Here is a 25,319-nt window from a genome sequence, read left to right on the forward strand (position 1 = left end):
ACAAAGTAATAAACAAGAAAGTGATCACTTTCATCATCAAGAAATTGTTTGGTTTCTGGGGAGTTTTATTATTTTTCCCTCGTACCCTGAGAGCAGCAAACACACCGAGGTCTCCGTTACGCCTCCGCATTGCAGTTTTAAGGTATATTGAGCCGAGGCAGCTTTGCATTAAGCAGGAGAAATAATCTCCTCTCCAAAGCTGAGGGTTTAATGACTTTTTAAATGTTTTTACAAGTGATTATAAATCGTTACAGTATTGTTCAGAAGTGAAATTTGTACTGCAGTGCAAACATGACACATATGGGACTGCAAGGAAGCATAAATATTTAACATTCATCCAAACTGTGCACGGATTTAAAGAATCAACTGCAGTTAGAATTACTCTTTAAGTCTGGAAGATATTTGACTGTTAATTCCCCAGAAAGCAAAGTGTATATTCAAGCTTTACCCTATCATCATTTATACATTAAGTTTTCAAATGAACACTTCTTTTTTCCTCGATAGGTGAACCCTTACACCCTGCGCTTTGAAGGCACCTGGGAGACCAGCTTCGACAAGAGGATGGCATCGAACGCCTTCATGGCGTGCGGCGTGCTCTACGCAGTGCGGTCCGTCTACCAGGACGACGACAGCGAAGCAGGCGGCGACCTGGTGATGTACGCCTACAATACCAACCATGGCCGCGAGGAGCCTGTCAACATCCCTTTCCCCAACCCCTACCAGTACATTTCCTCTGTGGACTACAACCCTCGAGATAACCAGCTTTACGTCTGGAACAACTATAACGTGCTGCGCTACGCCCTGGAGTTTGGACCACCAGACCCCACCACGGGTAAGGAGTGGTCTAACAGAAGTGTTTGTGTAGAGTAGTGAAGAAGATTGTTGCATGCTCTTCATTTTCTCTGGAACTCTTTATCTGTGATTGTGAGACATTGTGCATCTATCATAAAAAGTAAGCACATCCTACCTCAGGCTGCTGGGGATAAGTAGAAGGGTAGGTTGTCTCCTAATCGGAAGGTTGGTGGTTTGAGTCTCAGCTCATGCAGTCTACATGTCGGAGTGTCCTTGAACCAAATTGCTCCCAAAGGCGTAGCCATCAGCGTATGAATGAGCATGACTGGTTAAATCCTGTTTGGAGATCGGCACTTTGCATAGCCTTTTTTGCAGCTACTGGGTCTAAAGCGAGAACAGTGCTATATTAAGGTTAATAAATCCTTTATTATGCACTTAGTAACAGATAATTATGCTCTATTGCAGCTACTGGGTCTAAAGCAAGAACAGTGCCATATTAAGGTTAATAAATCCTTTATTATGCACTTAGTAACAGTTAATTATGCTCTTTTGCAGCTACTGGATCTAAAGCAGTGTGTGCAGTGATCTCGCTTTAGACCCAGCTGCAAAAGAAAAGCATAATTAACTGTTAATAGGCGCATAGTTAATTGCTAATTACTGCATAATAAAGAACGCATTAACCTTAATAAAGCAACTTTAAAGTAGTAGGCTTAACAATGGCACAATAGGTAAGTGAGTAAGACTCAATGAATGAGATTGTAATGTTATTATAAATAATTATTAGAAACTTATAAGGCTTTCATTAACGCACTTAAGCTGTCTATAAATAGTTTATAAGTGCTTGTATCGTCTTATTTAAGGCTTAATATGCAGCTTTTATATCCAATAGATGTTGCACTTAAGCACCAGCATGAAGCCAAAACAAACGCTCTGTACAGCCACACCTCCACCATACAGCAGCCACCTCCCCCAACCTACATCCTGCTACTGTTTCCGCCTTCTGCTGTACCGTTTCAGAGACATTTCTAAGTGTTATGTTCTACTATGTAGCAGCAATTAAACGAGCAATTATAACAGAGCAAACAATTGAAATTGGTGGTAGGCCTGTACAGGCTCAACTAGGCAGAATGCATGTTGAGCTACAATAGACCGCAGCCAGTATTGTGCTCCTGCGGGGTAATGTTACGACACTTTAGTTTACTATGCATGTTGCTATAGCACCAAGCTAGCATGGTTTTTTACACAGAATGACCATGATATGATAACACTACAGAACACTAAGCAAGCAAGCGTAACATTGAAATAAACAGTGAGTTAGCTATCTTCCCTGATGTTACTCTAGTACGCGTACATGAACTCGCATGAAACGGGAACGTTAATTACGGGATATATTAATGTGTAAAATCTTGCATATTAAGCCTTTAACATATATTTAATGTTAAAAAGCATCTAATAAAGACTTATAAGGGTCTTATTACCTATTAACTAACGCTTATTAAAAGGACCTTAATATAAAGCATTACCATAATCTCTTCACTTCACCTCATTTGCAGCGTTGGTTACAGATTTATTTCCAAAGTTTGTCATGAACTTGCAATGACTGAATTTCTCTTATGTTTATTACTTATTCATAGAACATGAAATCATGTTCTTGTGTGGGCGTTGTTTCCTGAAAGAGAAAGATGCTAATACTTGATCACTTGAAACGGCTCGTGCAGAACGTGTCTGTGACTCTTTGTTATCTGACATTTCGGATATCAAATCCTTGTTTTTCCATCTCCAGCCGCAGTTACAGTACAGAGCAGCGTCCCAGGTATGACTGCTATAGAACTTCATATCAACTTCTCTGTGTCCTGGATATTGAAAAAGTCATTTTGAATTGATAAGAGGGAGGATGAAATGAGAACACCACACTACAGTTTGGCAGTCCTTCAATATGAGAGGGAGGTTTGGATGTATTGTGTATCTGAGCTGCATAAAGGCCTGTATAAATCTGGGATTAGGCCCACAGAGAGTAGAGGCAGAGACGCACGGGCGGCGCCACTCAGAGTTGCGCGCTGACTCTGCGTTTGATCATTCAGGATTTTGTAGTTGTGATGTGTTGCTTTTATCTTCGCATTAGTTTTGGTTGTTAGTGATGGTGACTTCTCTGATACATTTGATCAATTATTTACTTCTCCCCGACTTGTGATGATGCCTTCCCCGCATCTCCTCCTCTTCTTCTCCTTGTCTCTCTTGAGAGCTGCCTTTGAGGGGCTCAAAAAAGTATTTGTCACCCCAATTATTGTCAGGCTAACTTTTGAACTCAACATCTGAGAGACATCTTACATTCACATGCATGTGTCCCTCACTCCCCTTGATCTCGCTCTCTTTTTGGAGGGGGCTTTTTGCTGTCAGGTTTTGCAGCTCTAACAAATCTCTAACATCCTTTTATAACCCTTTAAATGTCTATCACTCACTCTGAGTCTCATTCATAGCCTCTAACTCTGCTCCTCTTCCCGCTGTGTTACTTTGTGGTTTCCTCAGGCCCTCTGACTACTACCCAAGTGACCACAACTCTTCCAGCCAGGCCGTTCACTTCCAGTGCCAGCCCCACTACAGCCCGGCCTCTGGCTCCCACGTCCCGCCCAATTGGCTCCATCAATAAGCACCCTGATCTTCGACCAATCACAGCCACTGTGCCTGTCACGCGAAGACCACCCCGCCCTCCTCCGGGCCCGGAGACCCACGTCTGTGAGGCCAAGCAGATCCGTGGGGTCCAGTGGCCCACCACGCAGAGAGGAGAGACAGTGGATCGCCCGTGTCCCAAAGGGTCTCTAGGTGAGGATGCCACACTCGATGAAACAAACAACATGGGTATTTTATGTTGGATAGCACCCACACATTTGTCCTCAATGCATGTGTGTGCCGTATATTTCTGTGCGTGACCGTGATCAGAAATGTTTGTCTCTCACACTTGTTTATTTTTCCGCTGTTGTCTTCCGTCCCTGCGTTGGTTCCTCCAGCAGGCACAGTCCCTGAGGACTCACAGATGAAAGCTTGTCCTCTATAAATGAAAGGCTCATCTACCACAGACGCAGTGCTGATTGAGAGTGGCGAATAATGAAATGAAAGGCTAGACAACACAGGCTTCACCTCCCTTCATGCTAGCTTCTATACCTCGAAACATGCGGCCATCAAAAAGCTCTCTTTAGTCGCGGTAAAAAGACTTCTCCCTCCGTATTCCCTTCCAATCGCTGTTTCTGTATGTTCTCTCTGCGAAAACTGCAATAACATTAAATTAGCAGCTGGCTTAATTGCCGCATCTTGGCAGAGCTCTCAAACCCAATCTGCGGTCGATGGAGGAGACTATAGAGAGGGGAAAAAAACATCAGTGGGAAAGAGAGAAAGGGAGGGTATGAAATGCAACGCCACATCTGCTCTGATCCTTCTACAACTGTGAAGCGTCGCTGCATTGTCTCTGTCGGCTCTACTCTTCCGTTCGGCTTCTATCTCCCGCTCTCTCTCTCTCTCTCTCTGTGGTTTGTCTTCTTCTCTTTTCTCTGCCTCGTCTTTGTGGCTTGACGTTAGTTATTTGTGTTAGCAGCAGCAGAGATAGACCCTTCTCTGGTTTTATCCCCGCGTGGTGTCCCTTCTCTGAACCCTCGTAACTAAACAGAAAAACCTAGCAGGAAATGAGGGTTGGTGTAAGGTGCTTCCCTCCAGGTGTTTTTATTTGACAGTGAGGGATCATACCTGCTGTCTTCGGTGTGTGTCTGTGTGCACAGTAAATGTTATGTGGTGCATCTGTACATGTTCCTGTTAAACCGTTCCTTTTAGAGCATGAAAGCCTGTTTCCCCCCTGCCATCTTCTTCATCCCTTTCTCTTTTCCCACTATTTCTCTGCCCTACCCTCCGTTATTCAACCTTTTCCACTTCTGACCCAATTTCTCTCAGACTTTTTACTCTACCTCCTCCCACCTTCTCCGCTCTCATCTTCAAACACTTTGAGTATTGAATTTTTAAAATTCATTTCACTTCATTTTTCTCGGGTAAAAAAAAATAATAACTCTATTGCACTTTTTCGGCGCTCATCCCTCTCCTCCACACTTTACCCTTTAATTGCGGACCGCTAACGCTTATTATCTCTCCATTACTTCCCCCTCCTCTTTTTCGTCTCCCTCTGCTCGTCCAGGCATCGCTTCGTTCCAGTGCTTGGAGGATCAGGTCATGTGGAACCCGCGGGGTCCTGACCTCAGTAACTGCACCTCCCCGTGGGTCAACCAGGTGGCCCAGAAGGTGAGACCCGGGGCCGTTCACCCCCAGCCATGGGTCCGTCCCCTTCATCTGCCCCACTGCCCCGACCCTCCTCCCTGTCCAACTCCACACACACATTAACATATCTCCAAGGCTGGCCTGATTAAAATACAGACTCATTTCAACTGGCCCTTCATTACAAGGCATCTGCTCTTGATACTTAATTAACTCTCTTTTTTCTCTAATATACTTTAATTACTGCTGGGTTAAATTATTTTTTAAAGTCAGGCTTAGGGCCTCACAGCTTGCACAGCACTCTGCCACTTTAATTTCTCCATCATAGTCTCATGATATGTATTAGACCTGTGCAGCAGCTAATCATCAGGGTCTCTAGATCAGCGGTTCCCAAACTTTTTATGCAACGCACCCCATTCTACATCCCCACCGGGTTGATGTACCCCCAACCCCCGACACTTAAAAAACAAAAGCAACATAGACTATTTATAGGTGCATTAAAGGCATCAAGTTTAATTCTGCATTAAACAAGATATTAAAAATTTTCAACAGACAACAATGCGCTCTTAATTTGAAACTGAAACTACACTGCAATAAACTTACACACAAGTCCTCACTTTTAAAGAGCAAAGAAGATGAGAGAGAGCGAGGAGAAACACACAGGCAGATAGGGCCATCATGAGAGAAGATGGGGAAAACGCTGTCGTATTTTCAGCCGCGTTAAAGAGAAATTGAATCACGTTTAAATTACAGTACATAGCGGTTACGGAAATTAGAACATCAGCTGCCTAATTTGAATCAAACTGCAGTAGAGGTACACACGATTCACCAAGTAAAGAAAAATTAGTATGACACATGCAGAGGCTCAGAAACAGATCACATGGACAAAAAGCAGATCCATTTGAGGATTTTTTGTGAAATAAATAAACCATTATACCACCATTACATTTTCTTCACGCGCACCCCCTAGAGGTAGCTCGCGCACCCCAAGCGGCGCACGCACCCCACTTTGGGAATTCGTGTTCTAGATGATGCACAGTGATTCAAACTTTGCTCACTGTTATTTAAATTCCCAAACTGTGTAACTACATACACTGCAGTAATCTGATTAATCACCCTTCTCCCCTTTAATATGATTTCAGAAACTACATTTGTAAAGTAAAATTAAACTGGCATACACAGCCTCATTTCTACAGGAGAAATCCCCGAGTATTCAGCCATGCGTGGCCTTGACTGGCTTTCACAGAGGTTTTTTTTTTGTGTGCGTGCATGTCCCTGGAAGGAAAGCAGCATCACGTTCAAAAGCAACATCATTGGAAGAATCCATTATACCCTCTCCTTTTGGCGAAAATCAATTGCAATTGCATAGTGGTTGCTTTGGGTGTGATTTGCAAGTGAAACAGCACTAGGGAGAATAAAAACCTTGTGATGTGTTCTTCAAGGTTCATCGTTGTTAACAATGATACGAGAGGGGATGGTAATAGTCTTTTTTCTCAAAGGTGATCTGATAGTATTAGTACTGAGAGCAACAAAAAAAGCATGTAAAATTTTATTCTTGAACCACTTTGAGTATCACTCAACATATTAAGCAGATCTGTATCTAACTATGTGCGTCTTTGCTCCTGTGTAGATAAAGAGCGGTGAGAACGCTGCCAACATTGCAGGAGAGCTAGTGAACCACACGCGGGGTCGCATCCAGGCCGGAGACGTCAGCTCATCCGTGCGACTCATCGAGCAACTGCTGGACATACTGGACGCCCAGCTTCAGGCCCTGAGGCCCGGGAACAAGGAGTCAGCCGCACGGAACTACAACAAGGTAGAAGAAAGTGTAACACTCGCATACGCACTCCAGTGCTTAGATTTAATTTGAGCACGAGGAAAAGGACGCTTAGGTTAATGAAAATTTACCCCACAAATACAAGGAGGACGGGCTTTTTAATTTCCAATTTTCTTTGTTTAGCGCTTTAATTCCTCGCTTTGTTTTCTTCCTTCCAGCTCCAGAAGCGCGAGCGGACCTGTCGAGCCTACATTCAGGTAGCTTTTCTCTTTCATCTGCCTGCTTTACATGCACGCTGAGTGGGACTACTCTGTGACTTAGAATAACTGAGGGAAGATAAATCCTCGAGTAGACTAGGTTTGTGGATGAGATTCCTCTGGCTCAGTGCTCTCTATTGTGATTTATGCTGCCTTTGGAATCATCACTTATAGAATTTCTGGTTTGTGCTGAAGAGCAGTGTGAGTGAGTTTTGGTATAACTCCTGGCAGACAGCATGTGCAGTATTTAAATGTTGCTGTAGTATTTTAGAGCAGTGGTTCCCAACCTTTTTGACTACACGCACGGTGCGGGTCAGAGACAGACAGTCCAGAGTGTGATCTACGAGTGGTTTAGCGGAATTTATAACAATGTGATCCAGCAGTGAGAAGTTTATAATCATGCAGAGCAGTGATGACACCGATCTGTGTGTGTCTCTCATGCTCTGCCCCCTGACTTAACAGGGTCACGATCGCTCCCGTATTTTTGTGAACAACTTTTATAAAGAATAAAATACGTCTCCACCACATGCTGTGAATGAGATGAGCAGGAGGTGATCTATGTGTAGTTTATCATGCTCACGGGGAGGAGACAGACGTTAGGAGAGGAGCAGATTTGACACAGATATGTGTGTGGTTTGATGCTCTGTCGCCTACCTGTCTCAATAGCGTTGCAATCTGTCCGAGTATTTCATGCTGTCAGATGTCCATATGCTGTGTCATTCATAAAATTCACAGAGTTGTAGAGGAGCAACAGGCTTCATGATCAAACAAAGTATCACGTCATGTGATGCGAAGCCAGGGTTGCCAGGTCGGCGGTTTTCCAGCCTAACTGGGCTACTTTTGAAGTGCTGGCGCAGGCGCAAGGTCCTGTGCGGTTGTACAATTCGCACAGCCCATGCGACGGTTCTGATTCTGCATATGTTAGGAATGTCACAGACACCTATTGGGTTTCGTGGCCCGGTCCGGTCCGCGGCCTGGGGGGTTGAAACCCCTGTTTTAGAGAACAGTGAGAGCTGATTTGTAGTTTTTCTGTTGCTCACGCTCTACATATGTTTGAAATGAGTGTTTGGCTGACGTGGAAGTCATCTGTCTTTGACATTATCTTAGCTCTGTTGTCTTGGCCGGAGCCGAACTGTATAATATTGTTCTTGGCCTCATTGTTTTGCACAATAAGGTACAATATCCGTGGATCTGAGGAAATGTAATTCGACGATAGCATGAAAGGAAACGATTTGTGCTACTACACCCTTCTGTGCTTTTTCAATATTTGTGCAATATCTGTGCTTCTGAGAAAGCTGTAATGTAATATCATGAAAAGGCCTTGTGTATGCTTCTTTGTAATGATGAAATGCGGCACTCTGCTGCTGTGTGTCTTGACCTGTCTGCAGCGTGCTGTAATATGACACCACATCTGATCTCTGTTGGTGCAAGATGAATGTTAAGGCTGCTGTGTAGTATGTAACCGATCATTATTTTTTGCCGCTCGCTGTGAGGTTCCTCAGCATAACCGCAGTGTTCAGAGGATAAACCAGAGACATCCTCTGTCTTTCCCCTCTGAAGCGGATGGAGAGCATTCTGATGCAAAACTCATTTTGTTAACAGCGATGCTCTTTATTCCTCACAGCAGTCAATCCTTCATTTTGAGAGGCCTGAGCAAGAGAATTACATGATTCATCAAGCAGGCTACTCCAATAAATTGGATAGCTGATACAACCATCAAAATTGCCATTAAATGAATTGTAAGTGTGAAATAGAATGGTAATATGTCTGACATAGCACAGTAATAAATGAAGCGCAGGGGAGTGGTGAGTTTCTGGGAAATTATGGCAGAATAGCAAAGACTTTGTACTTTTAGGTGATCAAGAAATATGTTGAGCCTGGAAAAAAGAGTCATTACCGAGGGGTCGGGTAATAAAGAAATCAAGAACGAACTGAGAATAACTGAAAAGCTAATTAATAGCTAATGGCACTTTCTGAGAACTGTGAACACACTGCGTGACACTGCGTTCATGAACCAGTGCTTAATGATTAACTATAAGATACCTGTGAAGCTGCATTCTCACCTCTCTCCTAATGAATGGCTTCAGTTTTCTTAATTTGTGCACTAAATGACACAAAACCAATAACTTATCCTTCTACTGCCTATTTCTGAAAGTGGTATTTTGTGTGCTCTTATGTGTAGGAAAATACTTAATAACTAGAAATATATGTGCATTCAAATTAGTTGCAGGTATAACTAACAGTTCCTGATTTGTTGGTTACTCATTTCTACTCAGGATTTCGTGCACCTTGTTTCAGAGTGTTATCAGTAATACAATAGTAATGAATGCTAAACCTCCTTCTTGTACCAGGCGGTGGTGCAGACTGTGGACAACTTGCTCCGTCCCGAGGCCCTGGAGTCGTGGCAGGACATGAACAGCACAGAGCAGGCCCACACTGCCACCATGCTCCTGGACGTCCTGGAAAAAGGAGCTTTCCTGCTGGCCAACAACATGTATGGGAATCGCTTTTCTGACCGAGCGCCCAGCATTGGTAAGAAAACAGAAATTATGTTTGGCTGAATTCAGAACCCCTCTTAGTGCAATTGACCCTTCCCACCTCCCTTGGTTACTGTTGCTACGCCTGTCAAGTTTTGCACGGGCATGTAAATAGTATGGCATTTTCAACTATAACAGTGAGAGATGTTCCAAGCGAAATAATAGCAAATTTCTGGAAAAATAGTTCCCAAATATCAGAGAGAAGTGGACAGAAAGGACGACACTATGCAGGTGAAAGCTACATCCACAATATCATTTGAGGCAAAAGCTCACCGGTCCCTATGCAAGCGGCAGGAGCCCCACGTCTTGTTTGCTAACATGCTAACCTAGCCAAGTTAGTTAGCATTTTACCTTGGAGCAAACAAAGGAGTTTTTTGTTGTTCTTCGATGGATGACATCTTCCACAATTTTTAATCCATGTCCGACATCTCTCCTCTCAAGTTTTTGGCTGAGGAAAAGCTAAAAAAAATTACACCCCTCTCTAAACTTTGAAGAAATCTGCTGTCCTCCCGCGCCTAGTTACGGTTGCTAACGGAGGATTGGACAGTGGCCGTTCAAGGGAGGGGCTTAAGCTAAGGGTCAATTTGTAACTTTAAGTTGTGACTCTTTTTTTCTCAGTGCAAAAGGCTCCATAAAATGTTTCTGTGCTGTGTTTCCTCCACCAGATCTCGAGGTGCATGTTCTGAACACAGAGATGGACCTGCAGGATTTGTCCTTCCCTCAGAACTACGCCAGCGACAGCACCATCCAGCTATCAGCATCCACAATCAAACAGTACAGTCGCAACGGTCAGCAGCCCTTACTCCACCCCTTGCCCACCCCAAGGCCTGAGAAATTGGACTGTCTCGTGCAGCGCACTCTTATGTTTCCATTTGCATTTTCTAGCAAGCTTAAAACAATCTGCATGCAGTTGACTAAGTTATTGGTTCATAATAATAGGCTAATCAGATTAAGAAAAGTGCTGAGACAATTTCTTTTCTTGATGGTTTCTTAACAGCAGTCTTAATAGAATAGCTGGGGAGGCGTGTAGATTACAATCGGCCCCAGCCTGACAGAGCAATCTCAGCACTCCCTCTCTTCTCTCATCCCCATTCCATTCCCTCGCTCCGTCTCTCCGCCATCTTATCCCCCTCTCTCATCTCTCTTGTTTCAACCCCCCCTCCTCTCTCTCATCCCCCCCCCCCTTCATTGCTCCCCTCCTCCCTCCATGGCCCCCTCATCCCGTACCCTTTTCTGTTTTCTGTCTCCGCTCGGCTCTGCAGTGGGAACGAGATTAGAATGATTGAAACAAACGCACATGAAATATTCATATGGAATAATAAGAGATCTGTGAATGCTTGAGGGATGAATGTTCCATTGCCCTCCACATTAAATCTCGCTCTCTTCCACCAGTCAAAATGAAACGGTCCTTACCATCATTCTAACCTTCACTAACTCTCTCTCTCTGTCTCCCTCTCGCTCGCCCTGTCACTCCCCACTCTCTATCTCTGTCACTCTCGCCGCCATTACCATATTATTCCCCCATTTCTGGATTAGGTTTTTTTTTTCCCCCACTCCCTTCCTCCTTTATCGTCTGTATCAGCCTTTAATATGAAATCTGCCTATTTTTTTCTGCTCTTTCATTCTTTTTCTCTTCGTCTTTCTATGTTTTTCTCCCTAATTGTGCAGGACAAGTCAAGGTGGTGTTCATTCTTTACAAAAACTTGGGATCCTTCCTGTCTACTGAGAACGCCACGGTGAAGATGGAGATGGAGGGGCCGAGCCACGATAAGAAACGCCTGGCGGTCAACTCACATGTTATTGCTGCTTCCATCAACAAAGAGTCCAGCAGAGTGTTTCTCACTGAGCCAGTGGTCTTCACACTCAAACGCCTACAGGTGCCCAAATTCATCCGTTCAGTGCTTAACATACTTAATTTTGACACATGCACTCCAATCGTATCTTTGTTTTCCCTTTTCCCGCAGATGGAAAACTACCACACTCCAAATTGCTCCTTCTGGAACTACTCCGAGCGCTCCATGACAGGCCAGTGGTCGTCGCAGGGCTGCAGGCTGCTGGACACCAACAACACCCACACCACCTGCTCCTGCAGCCACCTCACCAACTTCGCCGTGCTCATGGCTCACCACGAGCCCGATGTGAGTAAACAAGGGCGTGGCACGCGCACGGTTAAAATGGGATCCCGGTAATTTATGCGGACGTTCAGTCGTGCGAGCATTAGCGTTCGCTCACTCTCAGTCACACGCCCTCACACACATGCACATTAATGTATCCTCTCAAGGCTGACAAGCTCTTTGTTTTGAATTTCCTCTTTTCCCTCTTTCACTCCGACATTCGGGGGAGGCACATGCTTACGAATTCATGTCCTGCTACTTCCAGCTGACATTCACATGAATTTGAATGTCATGTTTTTTTTGGACGTCTCGTCTCTTGTCTCTACACTTTAGCTCCTTGCATATATTTACAAATATTAAATAAAGCAATTTATCTCTTTTTCTCCCCTCCCCCTGTTCTGTCTATCTCTCCCCCTATTGTTTCATCCTCCCACTGTTCTCCCATCTATCTCTGCACCCCTCATCTCCCATTCCGCTGTCCTGTCCTATATTTTTCCCTCTCCATTTGTCTGATTCTGCTGTCCCTCTGCTGTCTCGTCTTTCCCCCTCATTCCTCTCCACGCTATCAACAACCCCCTCCCTCCTTCTGTTCACGGCACACTACCCGCTCCTCAGTACCAGGGGCGAATGCATGAACTGATCCTGTTTGTGATCACCTGGGTGGGGATCGTCATCTCCCTCGTGTGTCTGGCCATCTGCATCTCCACTTTCTGCTTCCTGAGGGGCCTGCAGACCGACCGCAACACCATCCACAAGAACCTCTGCATCAACCTGTTCATCGCTGAGCTGCTCTTCCTCATCGGCATCGACAAGACGGAATATCATGTGAGTTTTAGCTTCATGCCAAATACCTGCCAACCAAAGATGTTCTCACTCAGTAGTTTTCCTTTAAAACTCACATTCTAAAAGGAGTCACAAGGCTTAGTTAGTTTGTTGTTTGCAACTTTAAAATGACATTGAAAGTGAAAGCACAACAAATTGCCAGCTTTTTTATAGAATGGTGACTGGAACAAAAATTTGAGGCAGCGTCATTACTTTACTCTATAAAACATTTACTGCACCGAGTAAAGAATTACCACTCAGTATTATGCAGAGAACAAGTCACCCAGGAGGCAGATTTTCTTTTTTCCTCTGTGAATGTCCAGAACTTCCACCTGCAGTTTCCTCTTCTGCTTTTCATTCACTTACGCCTTGATCTTGCCTGTTTATTTTCCCCTTCTCTCTCTCTCTCTTGCTGCTCTCCTCAGATTGCCTGTCCCATCTTTGCTGGTCTTCTGCATTTCTTCTTCCTGGCTGCCTTCTCCTGGATGTGTCTGGAGGGTGTGCAACTCTATCTCATGCTGGTGGAGGTCTTTGAGAGCGAGTACTCTCGCAAAAAGTACTACTATCTGTGCGGCTACTGCTTCCCCGCGCTGGTGGTGGGCATCTCTGCGGCCATAGACTACAGGAGCTATGGGACCAAGAAAGCGTACGTGTGAACACAGGCCTTTTGCACCTGCAGATTGAGAAGTAGGATTATGCTATTCCCCCAGCTGGAGATGTAATACGCACTGCTGTGCGACCGGCTCCTGCACCTCCCCACGGACTGGCTTTTCTGAACACACTTAGCCAAAGCCTGATGATTAGCCCTCATAAGATAATCCGCTGAGACAGGGAAACAGTGTGTGCATGCATGGATAAGTGTGTGTTGCACGTGTCTGAGTGTGTGTTTGTTTGAAGGCTTAGTCGCGTGTAACTCCCTTCTCCTCTTTCCCACTCCAGATGCTGGCTGCGAGTGGATAACTACTTCATCTGGAGCTTCATTGGACCCGTTTCATTTGTTATTATGGTATTAGCTTTACTGTCAGACAGTATTATTCCCCCTGTATTTTCATGTCACCATAAAAACCTGGAGTATTTCACCGTGCTTCATTTGTGAGCTTGTTAACAATGAAAAGTCGGTCACATGTGTTTGATTTTTCGCATCTTCTGTCCTCAGCTCAACCTCATTTTCCTCATGATCACTTTACACAAGATGGTCCGCAACTCGTCGGCTCTCAAACCTGACTCCAGCCGCCTGGATAACATCAAGTGAGTTCAAATGCATCAATGGCCGCCTTTAAAAGAAGGATATGATAAATAAAGATGGGTTCATTTTCTCAAGATATTATTTGCATTTCCTCAGGTCGTGGGCTCTGGGGGCGATTGCTCTGCTGTTTCTACTCGGACTGACGTGGGCCTTTGGCCTCCTCTTTATCAATGAGAACACAGTAATCATGGCCTACCTCTTCACAACCTTCAACGCTTTCCAGGGCATGTTCATCTTCATCTTCCATTGTGCCCTGCAGAAGAAGGTAACAATATAAGGCTTGTCTTGCAGTTGCTATGAATTATGGGTGTAGTTATAAATAAGCAAATGAAATGATGGATGTAGATGGATGGGTGGATGTTTATATTGAGCATACATGGTGCGAGCAATTGCAGTAAGTACATTTTGCTGTTGCCATGTGTTAAAAGCCTCTCCTGCTCCACACCGGGTCCAGGCTATTGAAACTAAGTGTTTGTGTTTATGAGTGGCTTTAAAATCTTCCCACTGTGCCGGTGGTGTTATTTTTCTTACAGGTCCATAAGGAGTACAGTAAGTGTCTGCGTCACTCCTACTGCTGCAGCCGCACCTCCACCACCAGCTCCCACGGCTCCCTGAAGAACTCGGGCCTGCGTGCCAACAACCGCTACTACAGCGGCAGCCAAGCTCGCCACGCAGCGGCCCACAGACAGGTGGGGGCAGGCCGGACCCACACACATAAATGATGGCGCACACAAAGAATTAAAGGGGCAATGCGGGCAAACTCTGTCATCTTTACACATCAATCAGACCACTGTGGGGTTTTAAAGTTTCTCGTTGAACAAATAAAAAAAATTATCTGGCTTTGCGGCAAAATGATTTCACTTGTTTTCAGTGGGAATCAGCTTGTTTCAGTGGAATGAAATGAAAACATGTCTTGGATCAAATGACTCTCTTGACACTATCTAATTTTATTTTTTTTAGAACAGTGTCAAAGAAGGTGTCGAAACAAAATGAATAGCTTTAGAAACAAGGGAAATGTCCTGACCCTGCTGGTGTATTTTTCCCTTGCTTCAAAGGTCTGTTATGTAAGACTGTGAAGTACAACATGAGTGTGTCTGTGGGGGTTTGATTGCTGATCAATACCAATGACTCACTGATTACTTTGCCAAGCACTCAGATTTACTTACTTACCTATCTTACTTTCAGCCCACAGTCGTTTTGTTTTTTTTATTATCAAAGACAAAACACGTGCAGCCTGCAAAACACCAGCGCTGCAATCCGTTTTGTTGTTAGTGACAGAGCCGCACTAAAGTAAGCTTCATCACGTCGTGTTCACTGGACATATCTCTTACAAATCGAGTCTAATCAGCCGACGTGTTCATCTCTTTGTGAAAATGTTACTTTTATGTTTCTATCAAGTTCTGGCAGCGATGTGCTTACCAGACGAGATGACTCATTAATGAAGCGATCCTTTGAAGTCCACGCGCTATATATAGTCACAGGCACCATACGAGACACCCGGAAATACTTTGCATGATGGCATATGCGCAATTGGCAACGACATGCGGTACGCACACAATGACAGTTAGTCCTCACAATCAACAAACAAGCATTCCCACATTGTTATCACACACTTCCAAACAACAATTGTATCAGCTACTGCAATCATGTCTTACACATCTCCAGTTTATTAGCCCCCCTCATGATAACATGACATAGCTGTGCCTCTTCACCTAACGCCTCTGTCTCTTTGTCTGCCTTGTTTGCCTATTGTTCTTTGCGGATTAGCGCGAGCCCCACAGTTTTGATTACAGCCGCCCCACGGAGTAGCAAAGTCTACCCGCCGCGTATCTATATTTAACTTGTTGTCTGTTTGCTGCCACTCACTGCGCTGTGCTCCTTCTTCCAGAGTCGGATCCGCAGGATGTGGAACGACACGGTTCGGAAGCAGACGGAATCTTCTTTCATGGCGGGAGATATCAATAGTACCCCGACACTCAACCGTGGTGAGGCCTCCTTCCATCACTGCTCTTTTTCCCTTCCATTAAGTTATTCACTGTTTAATGCACATAAACACATATAGAGTTACACTGAACAGATAATATAGAGGTTGGGAAAAGCACAGTGTGACAGAAATGTGTTCACATGCCGCCTGTATTGAGGTTAACTAATGATTCAGCCACGCAGCCCAGGGGCCAGCAAGCAAATAGCAGTTAGCAGCAGCAATACATGTAGCTTAAATTGAATAACATATAGTTGGAGGCTGGCTGGTGGGTGGTGGTTTCAGTTCATAGTGCAGTGGCCGCCCCTGGTCAGTGAAAGCACTTAGCAGCAGAGATACATTGAGCTCAGACGCTTTGTAATGAGTGCATGTGTGTGGGCGTGTCATTGTTGTTAGTGAGTTCATGTTCCTGTTGATCTAATTAAGCATTAAGAAGCAAGAATTAAGTGTATTTAATTTTAAAGTCAACACTACCAGTTCATTTTAAAGAAAGAGTTAATGTAGCCGCTTGACCACATCTTATATCACATTTATTAAGTGGTGGAAGACGAAGCACTCGCTGTACTTCCTCGCTTTGTAGCAATTTGCAGTGAAATGATTTGTCATCGGAAAAGAGTCGTCTGTCTTTGCTTAATTAGTTCATTTTATTTAGTGATTTCCAGTCTTTTATTAGACACAAAAAACTTAATTAGAACAAGGATTGAGACAAATATTCGATGTCATAGTCTCTTGCAATAATTTTACACTGCTAATGCTACACTTGTGTGCATTAACCAACAAGCATATCTTCTCTTGTTCCTGTTAAAAACTGTTTGATTCCTAATTTGTAAATATATGCTTTTCTTAATTCTATTTTCCACATTTGTGCTATGCACGGTGGTGCAGTGGTTAGCGCCGTTGCTTCACAGCAAGAAGGTTCCTAGTTCGAACCCCGGTGTGGATGTAGGGGGCCTATCTGTGAGAAGTTTGTGTGCATGCGTGGGTCCCCTCTGGGTACTCCGGTTCCTCCCACATTCCAAAAACATGCTTGTTAGGTTCATTGGTGACTCTAAATTGCCCGTAAGTGCGGGTGTAAGTGTGAAAGGTTGCCTGTCTCTATAGCTGGCTTTTTTGTTTAGTGGGAAAGGTTACAATCGGCATTCAGACTCTGCAGTAGGCCCAGGTAAATATCGCCTCGGCTCCGATCGCCATCGATGGGAACACAAACCCGGGTCGACACGCTAATCTCCGCCCCCTTTCCGGGCGCGATGCTATGCTCCGTCGGTAACTTCTGCGACTCCTTGTCATCTCAGCTACAAATTCCCCCCGTCTCCGTCCAAGCGGCGCTTGAACATCGTTCCAAATTTGTCGGCTCGGAGTTTGATAAACAGACTGAATGAGTAATAGAGACAATAAAGACCTAACCACCGTAACATCTCCACTGTTTACTAACCCTGTTTCGGTCAAGTTTGTGACGTCAGACGGTGACGCAGCAGAAAAGAGACAGACAGGAGTATAGGCTACTCTACTGGCAATGGGAAAAGAGACAATCGGCATCTATTAGCGGGTCTTCCCGGGTCTGAAAAACCAGAGTCACCAGGCTAATTTCAGTTGGGAAAGGGGTATTAGTGTTAGCCCTGTGATTGACTGGTGATCAGTCAAGGATGTACCCCGCCTCTCGCCCAATGACAGCTGCAAGCGGCTCCAGCCCTCCCCTGACCCTGAACAGGTTAAGCGGTATAGATGATGGATGGATGGGTGGACATTCTAAATATATTTTGCAATATATCATAGAATTGCATGAGTTGTGATACTACCATTATAGCACAATACTGAAATAGCAGTGCAGTCTGTTAATCACATCTGTGGGTTAATAGCCAGTTTGAACTGCTCTCACCCTTTTACCCAGTAGCTGCTTTGAATCGATCGCATCCAAACACGCATCCGTATCCTCTATGCCTAAATGCAGTGACGCACCCAGTCCCCTCTGAACTCCATACAGCGCGTGAATAGCGCATTAGCAATCATTTAAGACATGAAGAAGAGCAAAAATGCGTGTGAAGTCACTGAATGTCTCAGCCTCAGCAACTGGTGGCGTCACCGCCGCAGCCATCAGTGACACGGATGTTATCAAGGTTGGCTCAGGTTCCGGATGCGGGGGAGGGTTTGGGGAGGGGGGTGTTGATGATGACACAGAGGCAGTTGCTAAATCAGCCGTCACTCTCTATGCTAATTTCATCCATTTTCTTTTTAATGAACTGATTAGCGTGTGAGCGAACAGGGGGTAATTATTCTAATTGAGGAGAGTGACAGGATCAAGGCAGGGGGTGAGGAAGAGGGGCGCTACGAGTTTGGATGAGGTGTGTGTATGAATGTGCGTCTCTGTGTGAGGTGTGTGTATGATTGTGCGTCTGTGCGCATGTTTGAGCAGGTCGGTTTCTGGGGGGTTTTCGTCACGATAGAGCAATCACCAGGCCTGGTGGAGACACAATGTGGATCATTCCATGTTGTGCTGTCAAACACAAGCAACTGTGCTGTGAAGCCTTTATTTTCTGTGCTTCTGAGAAAAGTTTGTTAGTTGGCAGAAAGTGAAAGAGTGGAGGGGAGCGCAGGAGGGAGGCAGAGGAAAAGAGAGGCACAGAGAGAGGCGCTATCATGGAGGAGTAATTAAAGAGGCCAAATCTGGAGAAGAGCCGCAGTGTTGTTATCACTCGCATCTCAGATCTCTTTGATTTCTCCACTTCACTTCTTTATGAACCACAATCTCTTCCTGACAATAGTAATGTGTCCGCAAGACAAGGCGTGCAGCACACACACACACATGCACACAGCCTCCCCTGATTCCCCTTGCCCTACTTTCTCTCCCCACTTAAAGCTAGTTCCTTTAATTTTCTGCAGGATATTCCTATGAGATATACACAGACTGCTAATCCAAACTAATTTGGTGTTGTTTGTTAAAATTCTGGCAGGAGGAACTGAGAAAATGTGGTTGAGTCAAGACACAGCAGAATGAGCCAGCGAATGGAGGGAGAGGGGTTTGTTTGGCATGCCAGAAAGATGGACAGGGGAAGTGTAAGAGGAGGGAAAATGACAAATAAATAGCTGTGTGTGAGCGCATATTTTATTTTTTTCAGAATCCCCTGCTCCCTTGCTGTGTGATGAACGGTAGGCGGGAGACCTGAAGGTTGCACTTTGCCTTGGACTACTCTCCGTCATGCTGTCCTATTTTTAATTTCATGGCATTTCTGTTCGAGTTGCCTCAGGCAGGAGCCATACATGGGCATTATACAACATTCTCAGTGTGCCATTTCTTTGAATTATATTTGTCTTGTAGTGGCATTCACATTTCACTGGGAAATTAACTGTGTTTCAATGGCTGCACCCTTAGACTACATAATGGCATGCATTACTGTTCTCCCCCATCTGACTACATTGTCAGGAGCCAGAGGAAAAAAAAAATGAGTGGCAATGCTCCAAACAGAACCTTTCCCCTGCAATTGTATTTTTACTCAAAGGTTACAATCAGGAGGCATAAACATTGAGGGGAGCACTGTGAAATGCATTACTCCATAAAGCAGCGCCATAACAAAAATAACCCCATCTGAATAAACAGTAAATATTTTTATGATTCCAGATGTTATTACTGAGTCGGAAAATGTGAAATTCAAAACGTTACACCTATTGTGTTCAGTGTTTCTGCTCCTGCTTGCTTCGCATGCATGTGAATGAGAAGATAACAGCCTATTTATGATAATGTTCATTTTTGAAATGTTTGTGTCTTGCAGCGACCATGGGCAACCACCTTTTGACAAACCCGGTGCTGCAGACTCGCACTGGTACCTCTCCGTACAACACTCTGCTGGCTGAGAGCTTCACCCCGCCCTCACCCGGCGTCTTTAACTCCACCGGTAAGCTCCTCATTAACCCTCCGGTGCGTGTGTGTGTGTGTTGCTGTCCTCCTGTCCGTTATTCTGTCAGTATTTTGACATGGTATACTCGACTGTATTTTAGTGATTGCACATGTGTGTGTGAGTGTGTGGGCCTGTTTGTGTGTTGTTTTGTTTGTATGTAGCTGTCAGACGGATTCACTAGGCTGAGCAGAGCAGAGCCAAACAGTGCCTACAGCCCAACCAGCCATCTGGTCAGATCTTGAATCTTCATGAGAACAGCCATGAATTGATGAGAAGTTTAGCTACAGCTGTGGCTGCCAGAAATGTTGAGGACACTTTTCCTCTTCCCCGGCAGAACAAGTATTCGCATGCAGAAAAGGATTAGACAGCTCTGAGGGGAGGGACAGTCTACGCGGGTGTAGGTCACTTAGGTGTGAGTGCTCACTGTTAATAACTTGCTTCTACCTGAATCTCTTTAAACAGCCTGATGGCTGTTTCATCGCATTCCCAGGCTCCAACACCTCTATTGGCGTGTCTATAACCGCTGAATTAGACGTGTTCTGGCAATTGCTCCTCTACAGGACCAATATTCTCGTGCTAAGGCAGAACTAAGATTGTGTGTGGCTGTTCGTTGGCTGAGTGTGCACCCGCAGAGTATCAGGCCCCGTGTCTAAGGACTGAAATTTAAGGCGGCGTTTCTGTTAAATATTTTAAAGCCTCCTCGCACAATACGTCAAGCCTGATGGCCACAGGCCTGGCAGCCAAGACATTTTTAGAAGAGAGTGGGAGAGGAAGTAGAGAGAGAGAGCACTTCATTAGAATGTCTAATTACCCACAGCACCACCGAAGAAGAAAGTTGATTAAAGTCACTCTACACATTAGATTTAAAAAATGAACAGGCTTCCCACTTTTTGGGTGGTTGCGGCTTTTGCTGCGTGTTCGGAGAAAAAGCACAACATCTTTGGTGTTTTGAAGGGAAGTCGTAAAATAAACATTACTGCTACAGTAGAAGGTTTTGTATGAATTATGTATGCATCCAGGTATCTCTGACAGTAGTAAATAACCATCCAGAGTATTTTCTGTGGCTCGGATGTAAATGTTGGAGGAATATGGTGTCAAACAAACAGGAGTATCTCTGCATAAATCACAGTTAATGTGACTGTGTGTGTGTTTGTGTGTATAGTAAGAGTTGAAGGGCTGGATGTGAGAGCGTAAGAGAGACAGAGGGAAAAGAAAACGGGCAGCCGGACGAGGATATTTTTTATTCTGCTAATGGTTCCCCTTTGAAATGTCCCTAAAAATGAATAAATCAAGTTAATGTTGCATCGTTAAAGAACTTACTGACTTGTGCCTCCCATTTTATTCTCTCCACATGACTTTCTCTGGTATGCACAGGAACCTTCCGTGACCCAAGTAAGTGTAATTCAATAAAATTTTAACATCTCACAGTAATTCTTCTCCTCTTGCTGACTGAATGATAATAATGTCAAAACCCTCTCTCGTCTGCCTTTATTCTGTTTGTGTTTGGGTCCAGAAAGCACTTTGTCTAAGGCCCGCGACCCCTGTGGGATGGAAACCCTGCCCTTGAATGGAAACTTCAACAACAGCTACTCCCTGCGCAGTGGCCCAGGTGGTGGAGGTGGGGGCAGCTGTGACTTCCTAGGTGGCGGGGGCGGAGAGAGTCCACCAGCCCTCTTCAACGCACGCGGCTCTGAGGCCCTGGGAGGCGGAGGCATCAGACGAAACCTGTCTGACGCTGCCGCCTTTGAGAAAATGATCATCTCTGAGCTGGTGCACAACAACCTGAGAGGTGGTGTCGGAGGAGGAAGTGGAGGAGGTGGGAGTGATGTAGGGGACAGGGTGTGTGGCAGCCTGGCCAGAGGACGTCCTCACGGTGGGGTCGGTCAGGGGACAACGGGGGCCGGGCCGGAGCCATCCATTAGTATGGATGAAGACGAGGACTTTCTGAGAGAGGGGCGGCAGCGCACGCCGCAGGATGTGGAGCTGCTTTATAAAGCGCTGGAGGAGCCCCTGCTGTTACAACGCGCCCAGTCCGTCCTTTACCAAAGCGACCCGGAGGAGTCCGAGAGCTACACGGCCGACCTCACCGAGAGCCTGGGCCACAGCGGGCACAGCGGCCAGAGCGCCAGCGGGCAGGGAGGCAACAGAGCACCAGACTCTCCTGCCCGTGACTCCCTGTACACCAGCATCACCAACCTGCGAGACTCACCTTACCCAGACAGCAGTCCTGAGCCCCTGGAGGTGGTGCCCCGCTCGGCGCAGCCCCCTGAGGAGTTGTACTACAGCTCCGGGAGGCCCGCCCTGGGCTCTCGTGGGGCACCCATGCAGACCTTCTACCAGGCCCCACCCCGGAGACCGAGTGGGGACGGACCTGTGGCTCAGGAGCCTGCGCACAACGAGGGAGACGGACAGATGCAGCTGGTCACCAGCCTGTGACTGGAGCCTGACGGAGGAAGTTTGGGACTAATGTGACGGCCAGAGCTGCCTCCGAGCCCGCCTCGTTCTCGCGTCTCTCCACTTTCTGCTTGTTTGGTTGCCTTTCTTTCTCTTGACTTTTATTTAACTAACAGATGAGCAAACAGAGTGACCTTCAGGGGGAGTCGCGGCTGATTCTGCAGAATCAGCCTTTATCTTAAAGCCTCCCCCGTCTTATGGAGATGAGTGATGGGTGTTTTTCAGCAGAGCATTCAGCGCCTCTCTCCGTCCCCATTCCTCCCCAGTTCCTTTGGTTCCCTAAGGCCAAGTCCAGCACTCTGAATGTAACGATCCACCCCCTTTACCTTCAAATACTTCAAAACTTTAAAACTTTGTTAAAGTTTTTTTTATGTAATCTCTCTTCAGACCTGCCTGCGGAGATGAGAATATCATTTTATATTTTTCTCATTTCCCTTTCGTACCACCCATCGGTCCTTTTGGAGTCTTCATTTGATAGGAGTAGTTAGCTGTGGAGACAGGGACTTTAGTACACTATTATAACCTGAAAAATGTTTCACAGAAAGCTCTTCATTGTTGCCAAAAATATCTTTTATTGAGCCAGAACAGAAACCAGAACATTCATGAGGCAAACACGCACACACACACACACACACACACACACACACATAGACACTCACTCATCCAGAAGTGCTCATTACTTAACATCAAAAGTGAAAACAGTACTCCATCTAAGTAAAAGGGAGCAAGAGCGTTTGTTCCAAGCAGGCAGTGGGAGCTGATTCAATGTAGTTGCCTTCATTTTCTCTTGCTGTGAATCGACGACTTTGTACAGAAGTGGAGTAGAGGCAGAGCTGGAGACTGAGGAGGCACTGCACCGACCCTCCAGAGCTGGAGAACCTGCATCCAAAAGACTGGCCAATCCTCTCCACTGTTCTCTCTGGTTGTTTGCTTTAGGCATTTGAAAAGTTAAATGACTGCCTTGCTATTGTTTTGAAGAGAGTATTCAATTTGTTGACTTTGGGTTTGCATCCTTTGGGGGCTGCAAGAGCGAACAGGTGTCGCCCCCCCCTCCCCCCTCCCCCTGTACTTTGCTGTTAGAGCCTAGCCAGTTGAAGTGGACTTGTTTCCTGTGTGCGGTTGTGACAAACAGGACTGTAAACGTCGCAAACGCACTGGTCGACCAATTGGTATAACCGTGTACATAGGAACCACACATGAATCTACTTTATTCCTACTATGTAAATAGAGACACCAGATGATCAAAAGCAACAAAACGTAACAAATACTATGAAAAATGACTTCTTGTACTGCAACAAACCGACATTAGAAAAATAAAATGTTTTGGAGTTTGTGACCTGAATGATACACTCTATCTCTCCCCCCCTCCGTGGCTTGAGCTCTCGCTCGTGTGCCCCAGCACTGTGCCATTCAGTGAGAAATCCCCTGTGATCCAATGGAGAGAGAAAGGCGGAGAAAGACATGGATTATGATGTGTAGTAGATTTTAACTACAAATGAAAAATGGAACAAAAAAAATTCCTGGCGCAATTTTTATGTAATATAATCCGTTACATGTTGTTAATATTTGACCTTTGACATTCCCAGGGTGGGACTGCCCCAGGCGACCGGGGGGGAGGTGTGGGGTAAGCGAGATAGATGTCGTCAAATGTCATCCTGTGCCTCACAGGCATGATAAAGCATTATGGGTGAACAACAGCATCCATAAAAGTGATTTGGTTTGTTCTTGTATGATTTGGAAGATACCAGATTACATCTTTTTAACAACATGGGTTCTAGCATGTTTGGTAATGACTTTTGTTTTGCTATCAGAGAATTTTCTTAAAGATAGTTTCAGCATTACTCCAGAGCCTAATGTGACAATTTCTTCATTTCCTGTGTGCATTTCCTGTGTGCATGTGTGTAACAATGAATGTGTCTGAATTAGGGATGCATGGTATTATCGGCACGTTATCGGTATCTGCAGTAGGGCTGGGTATCAATAAGGATTTCTCAATTCCATTCGATTCCGATTCACAAGGTCCCGATTCAATATCAATTTGGTTAGGGGTATTTCAGTTAAAATATTAATGCACGTCTAACCTGGTGCATTATCAAAATTTTTAATGTTTACAATAAGAATTGACAGACACGAAGCAGTCAACACAATATTAACAATTTTATGAATTAGACAGCTTATGAACTTTTTTTCCAGTTTCAGATCTTTAGTCTGTACATCTGTCTCATGGTTTTGATTAAACTAACTGGACTTCAAGTTGCACAAGATTTGGCCACGAGATCTCAGCACAAAGAACAAAACCATATTGTATATAAACATAGTAACATAAACATCAGTGCAAAACTAACTTACATATTTATGGACGCACGCACGATAAAAAGAGTCCGTCTGCGATCGCTGATGTCTCCTTAGTAGGTGCAGTAAACAAGTCCGGGCATGTCTCCCTCACTGCCGTGTTTCGGGGGAATGAGCTGAGTCGTGCTGCGTTCGGGAGCGCTCAGATACGTGAGTAATCAGACACGTTTTTACACATATTTTTAAAGATCGATCTCGGGATTTATTAATCGATATTGGGTCATTCAAATGAGAATCGATTCGAATCAGGCAAATTGATTTTCAAAGCCAGGCCTAATCTGAAGATTATGGCTTGGAAATGACAAATGGCGTCGGAAGTCATTTTTCTGCCGATATTTTTCACCGATAAAACAACGCTTTAATTATGCCTACACGCTTGATGATTCCCTAAAAAAGATTGATGTAATGCTACGACATTAACTGCACAAGTGTGTGTGTACTGACTGCTCAAGGTAATCAACAATATACTAATAAAGACTAAAAAGTTACAGAAACTTGCGCTAATGAATAGAAGTTAAACAACTTTCACAACTCAGAACTAACAGTTACCTCACATTCTCGTCATTTTACCGGACTTAACAACATCAAACAAAGCTGACAGCTAACAGAGAGTAACATAAACATCAGTGCAAAACTAACTTACATAGTCACGGACGCACACACGATAAAAAGAGTCTGTCGGCGATCACTGACGTCTCCGTAGTAGGTGCAGTAAACAAATCCGGGCATGTCTCTCTCACTGCTGTGTTTCTGGGGGATGCTGCATTCAGGTGCACTCATAAACGTGAGTTATCAGACACCTCTTCCGTCAAGCATAAAGAAGGGTGCAAGATGTCTGCTTTATGG

The 25,319-nt window shown here is 45.0% G+C and overlaps 1 protein-coding gene across 4 annotated transcripts in view; it reads left to right on the plus strand.

Annotated features, from left to right (window-relative positions):
• adgrl1a (adhesion G protein-coupled receptor L1a) overlaps positions 1-23,463 on the plus strand; it is a 97,932-nt gene extending 74,469 nt beyond the window's left edge. For 2 of the 4 annotated variants that reach the window (XM_069674806.1, XM_069674808.1), the window contains exons 7-25: positions 505-832; positions 3,319-3,612; positions 4,967-5,070; positions 6,674-6,859; positions 7,039-7,077; positions 9,429-9,609; positions 10,280-10,402; positions 11,283-11,491; positions 11,579-11,752; positions 12,344-12,553; positions 12,976-13,196; positions 13,490-13,556; positions 13,707-13,798; positions 13,893-14,061; positions 14,330-14,485; positions 15,685-15,781; positions 19,542-19,664; positions 21,042-21,059; positions 21,181-23,463. In XM_069674806.1, coding sequence (XP_069530907.1) covers positions 505-832; positions 3,319-3,612; positions 4,967-5,070; positions 6,674-6,859; positions 7,039-7,077; positions 9,429-9,609; positions 10,280-10,402; positions 11,283-11,491; positions 11,579-11,752; positions 12,344-12,553; positions 12,976-13,196; positions 13,490-13,556; positions 13,707-13,798; positions 13,893-14,061; positions 14,330-14,485; positions 15,685-15,781; positions 19,542-19,664; positions 21,042-21,059; positions 21,181-22,103 — 3,714 coding nt within the window. In that variant the 3' untranslated portion in view covers positions 22,104-23,463. The remainder of the gene's footprint in view (positions 1-504; positions 833-3,318; positions 3,613-4,966; positions 5,071-6,673; positions 6,860-7,038; positions 7,078-9,428; positions 9,610-10,279; positions 10,403-11,282; positions 11,492-11,578; positions 11,753-12,343; positions 12,554-12,975; positions 13,197-13,489; positions 13,557-13,706; positions 13,799-13,892; positions 14,062-14,329; positions 14,486-15,684; positions 15,782-19,541; positions 19,665-21,041; positions 21,060-21,180) is intronic. The other 2 variants (XM_069674809.1, XM_069674810.1) reach the window with 2 other exon arrangements.
• Positions 23,464-25,319: the final 1,856 nt, after the last annotated feature.

This window comes from Semicossyphus pulcher, unplaced genomic scaffold (genome assembly GCF_022749685.1).
Source record: "Semicossyphus pulcher isolate SPU_LCO1_2020_fin unplaced genomic scaffold, fSemPul1.0.p SCAF_23, whole genome shotgun sequence".
In the NCBI taxonomy this organism is placed as follows: Eukaryota; Metazoa; Chordata; class Actinopteri; order Labriformes; family Labridae; genus Semicossyphus; species Semicossyphus pulcher.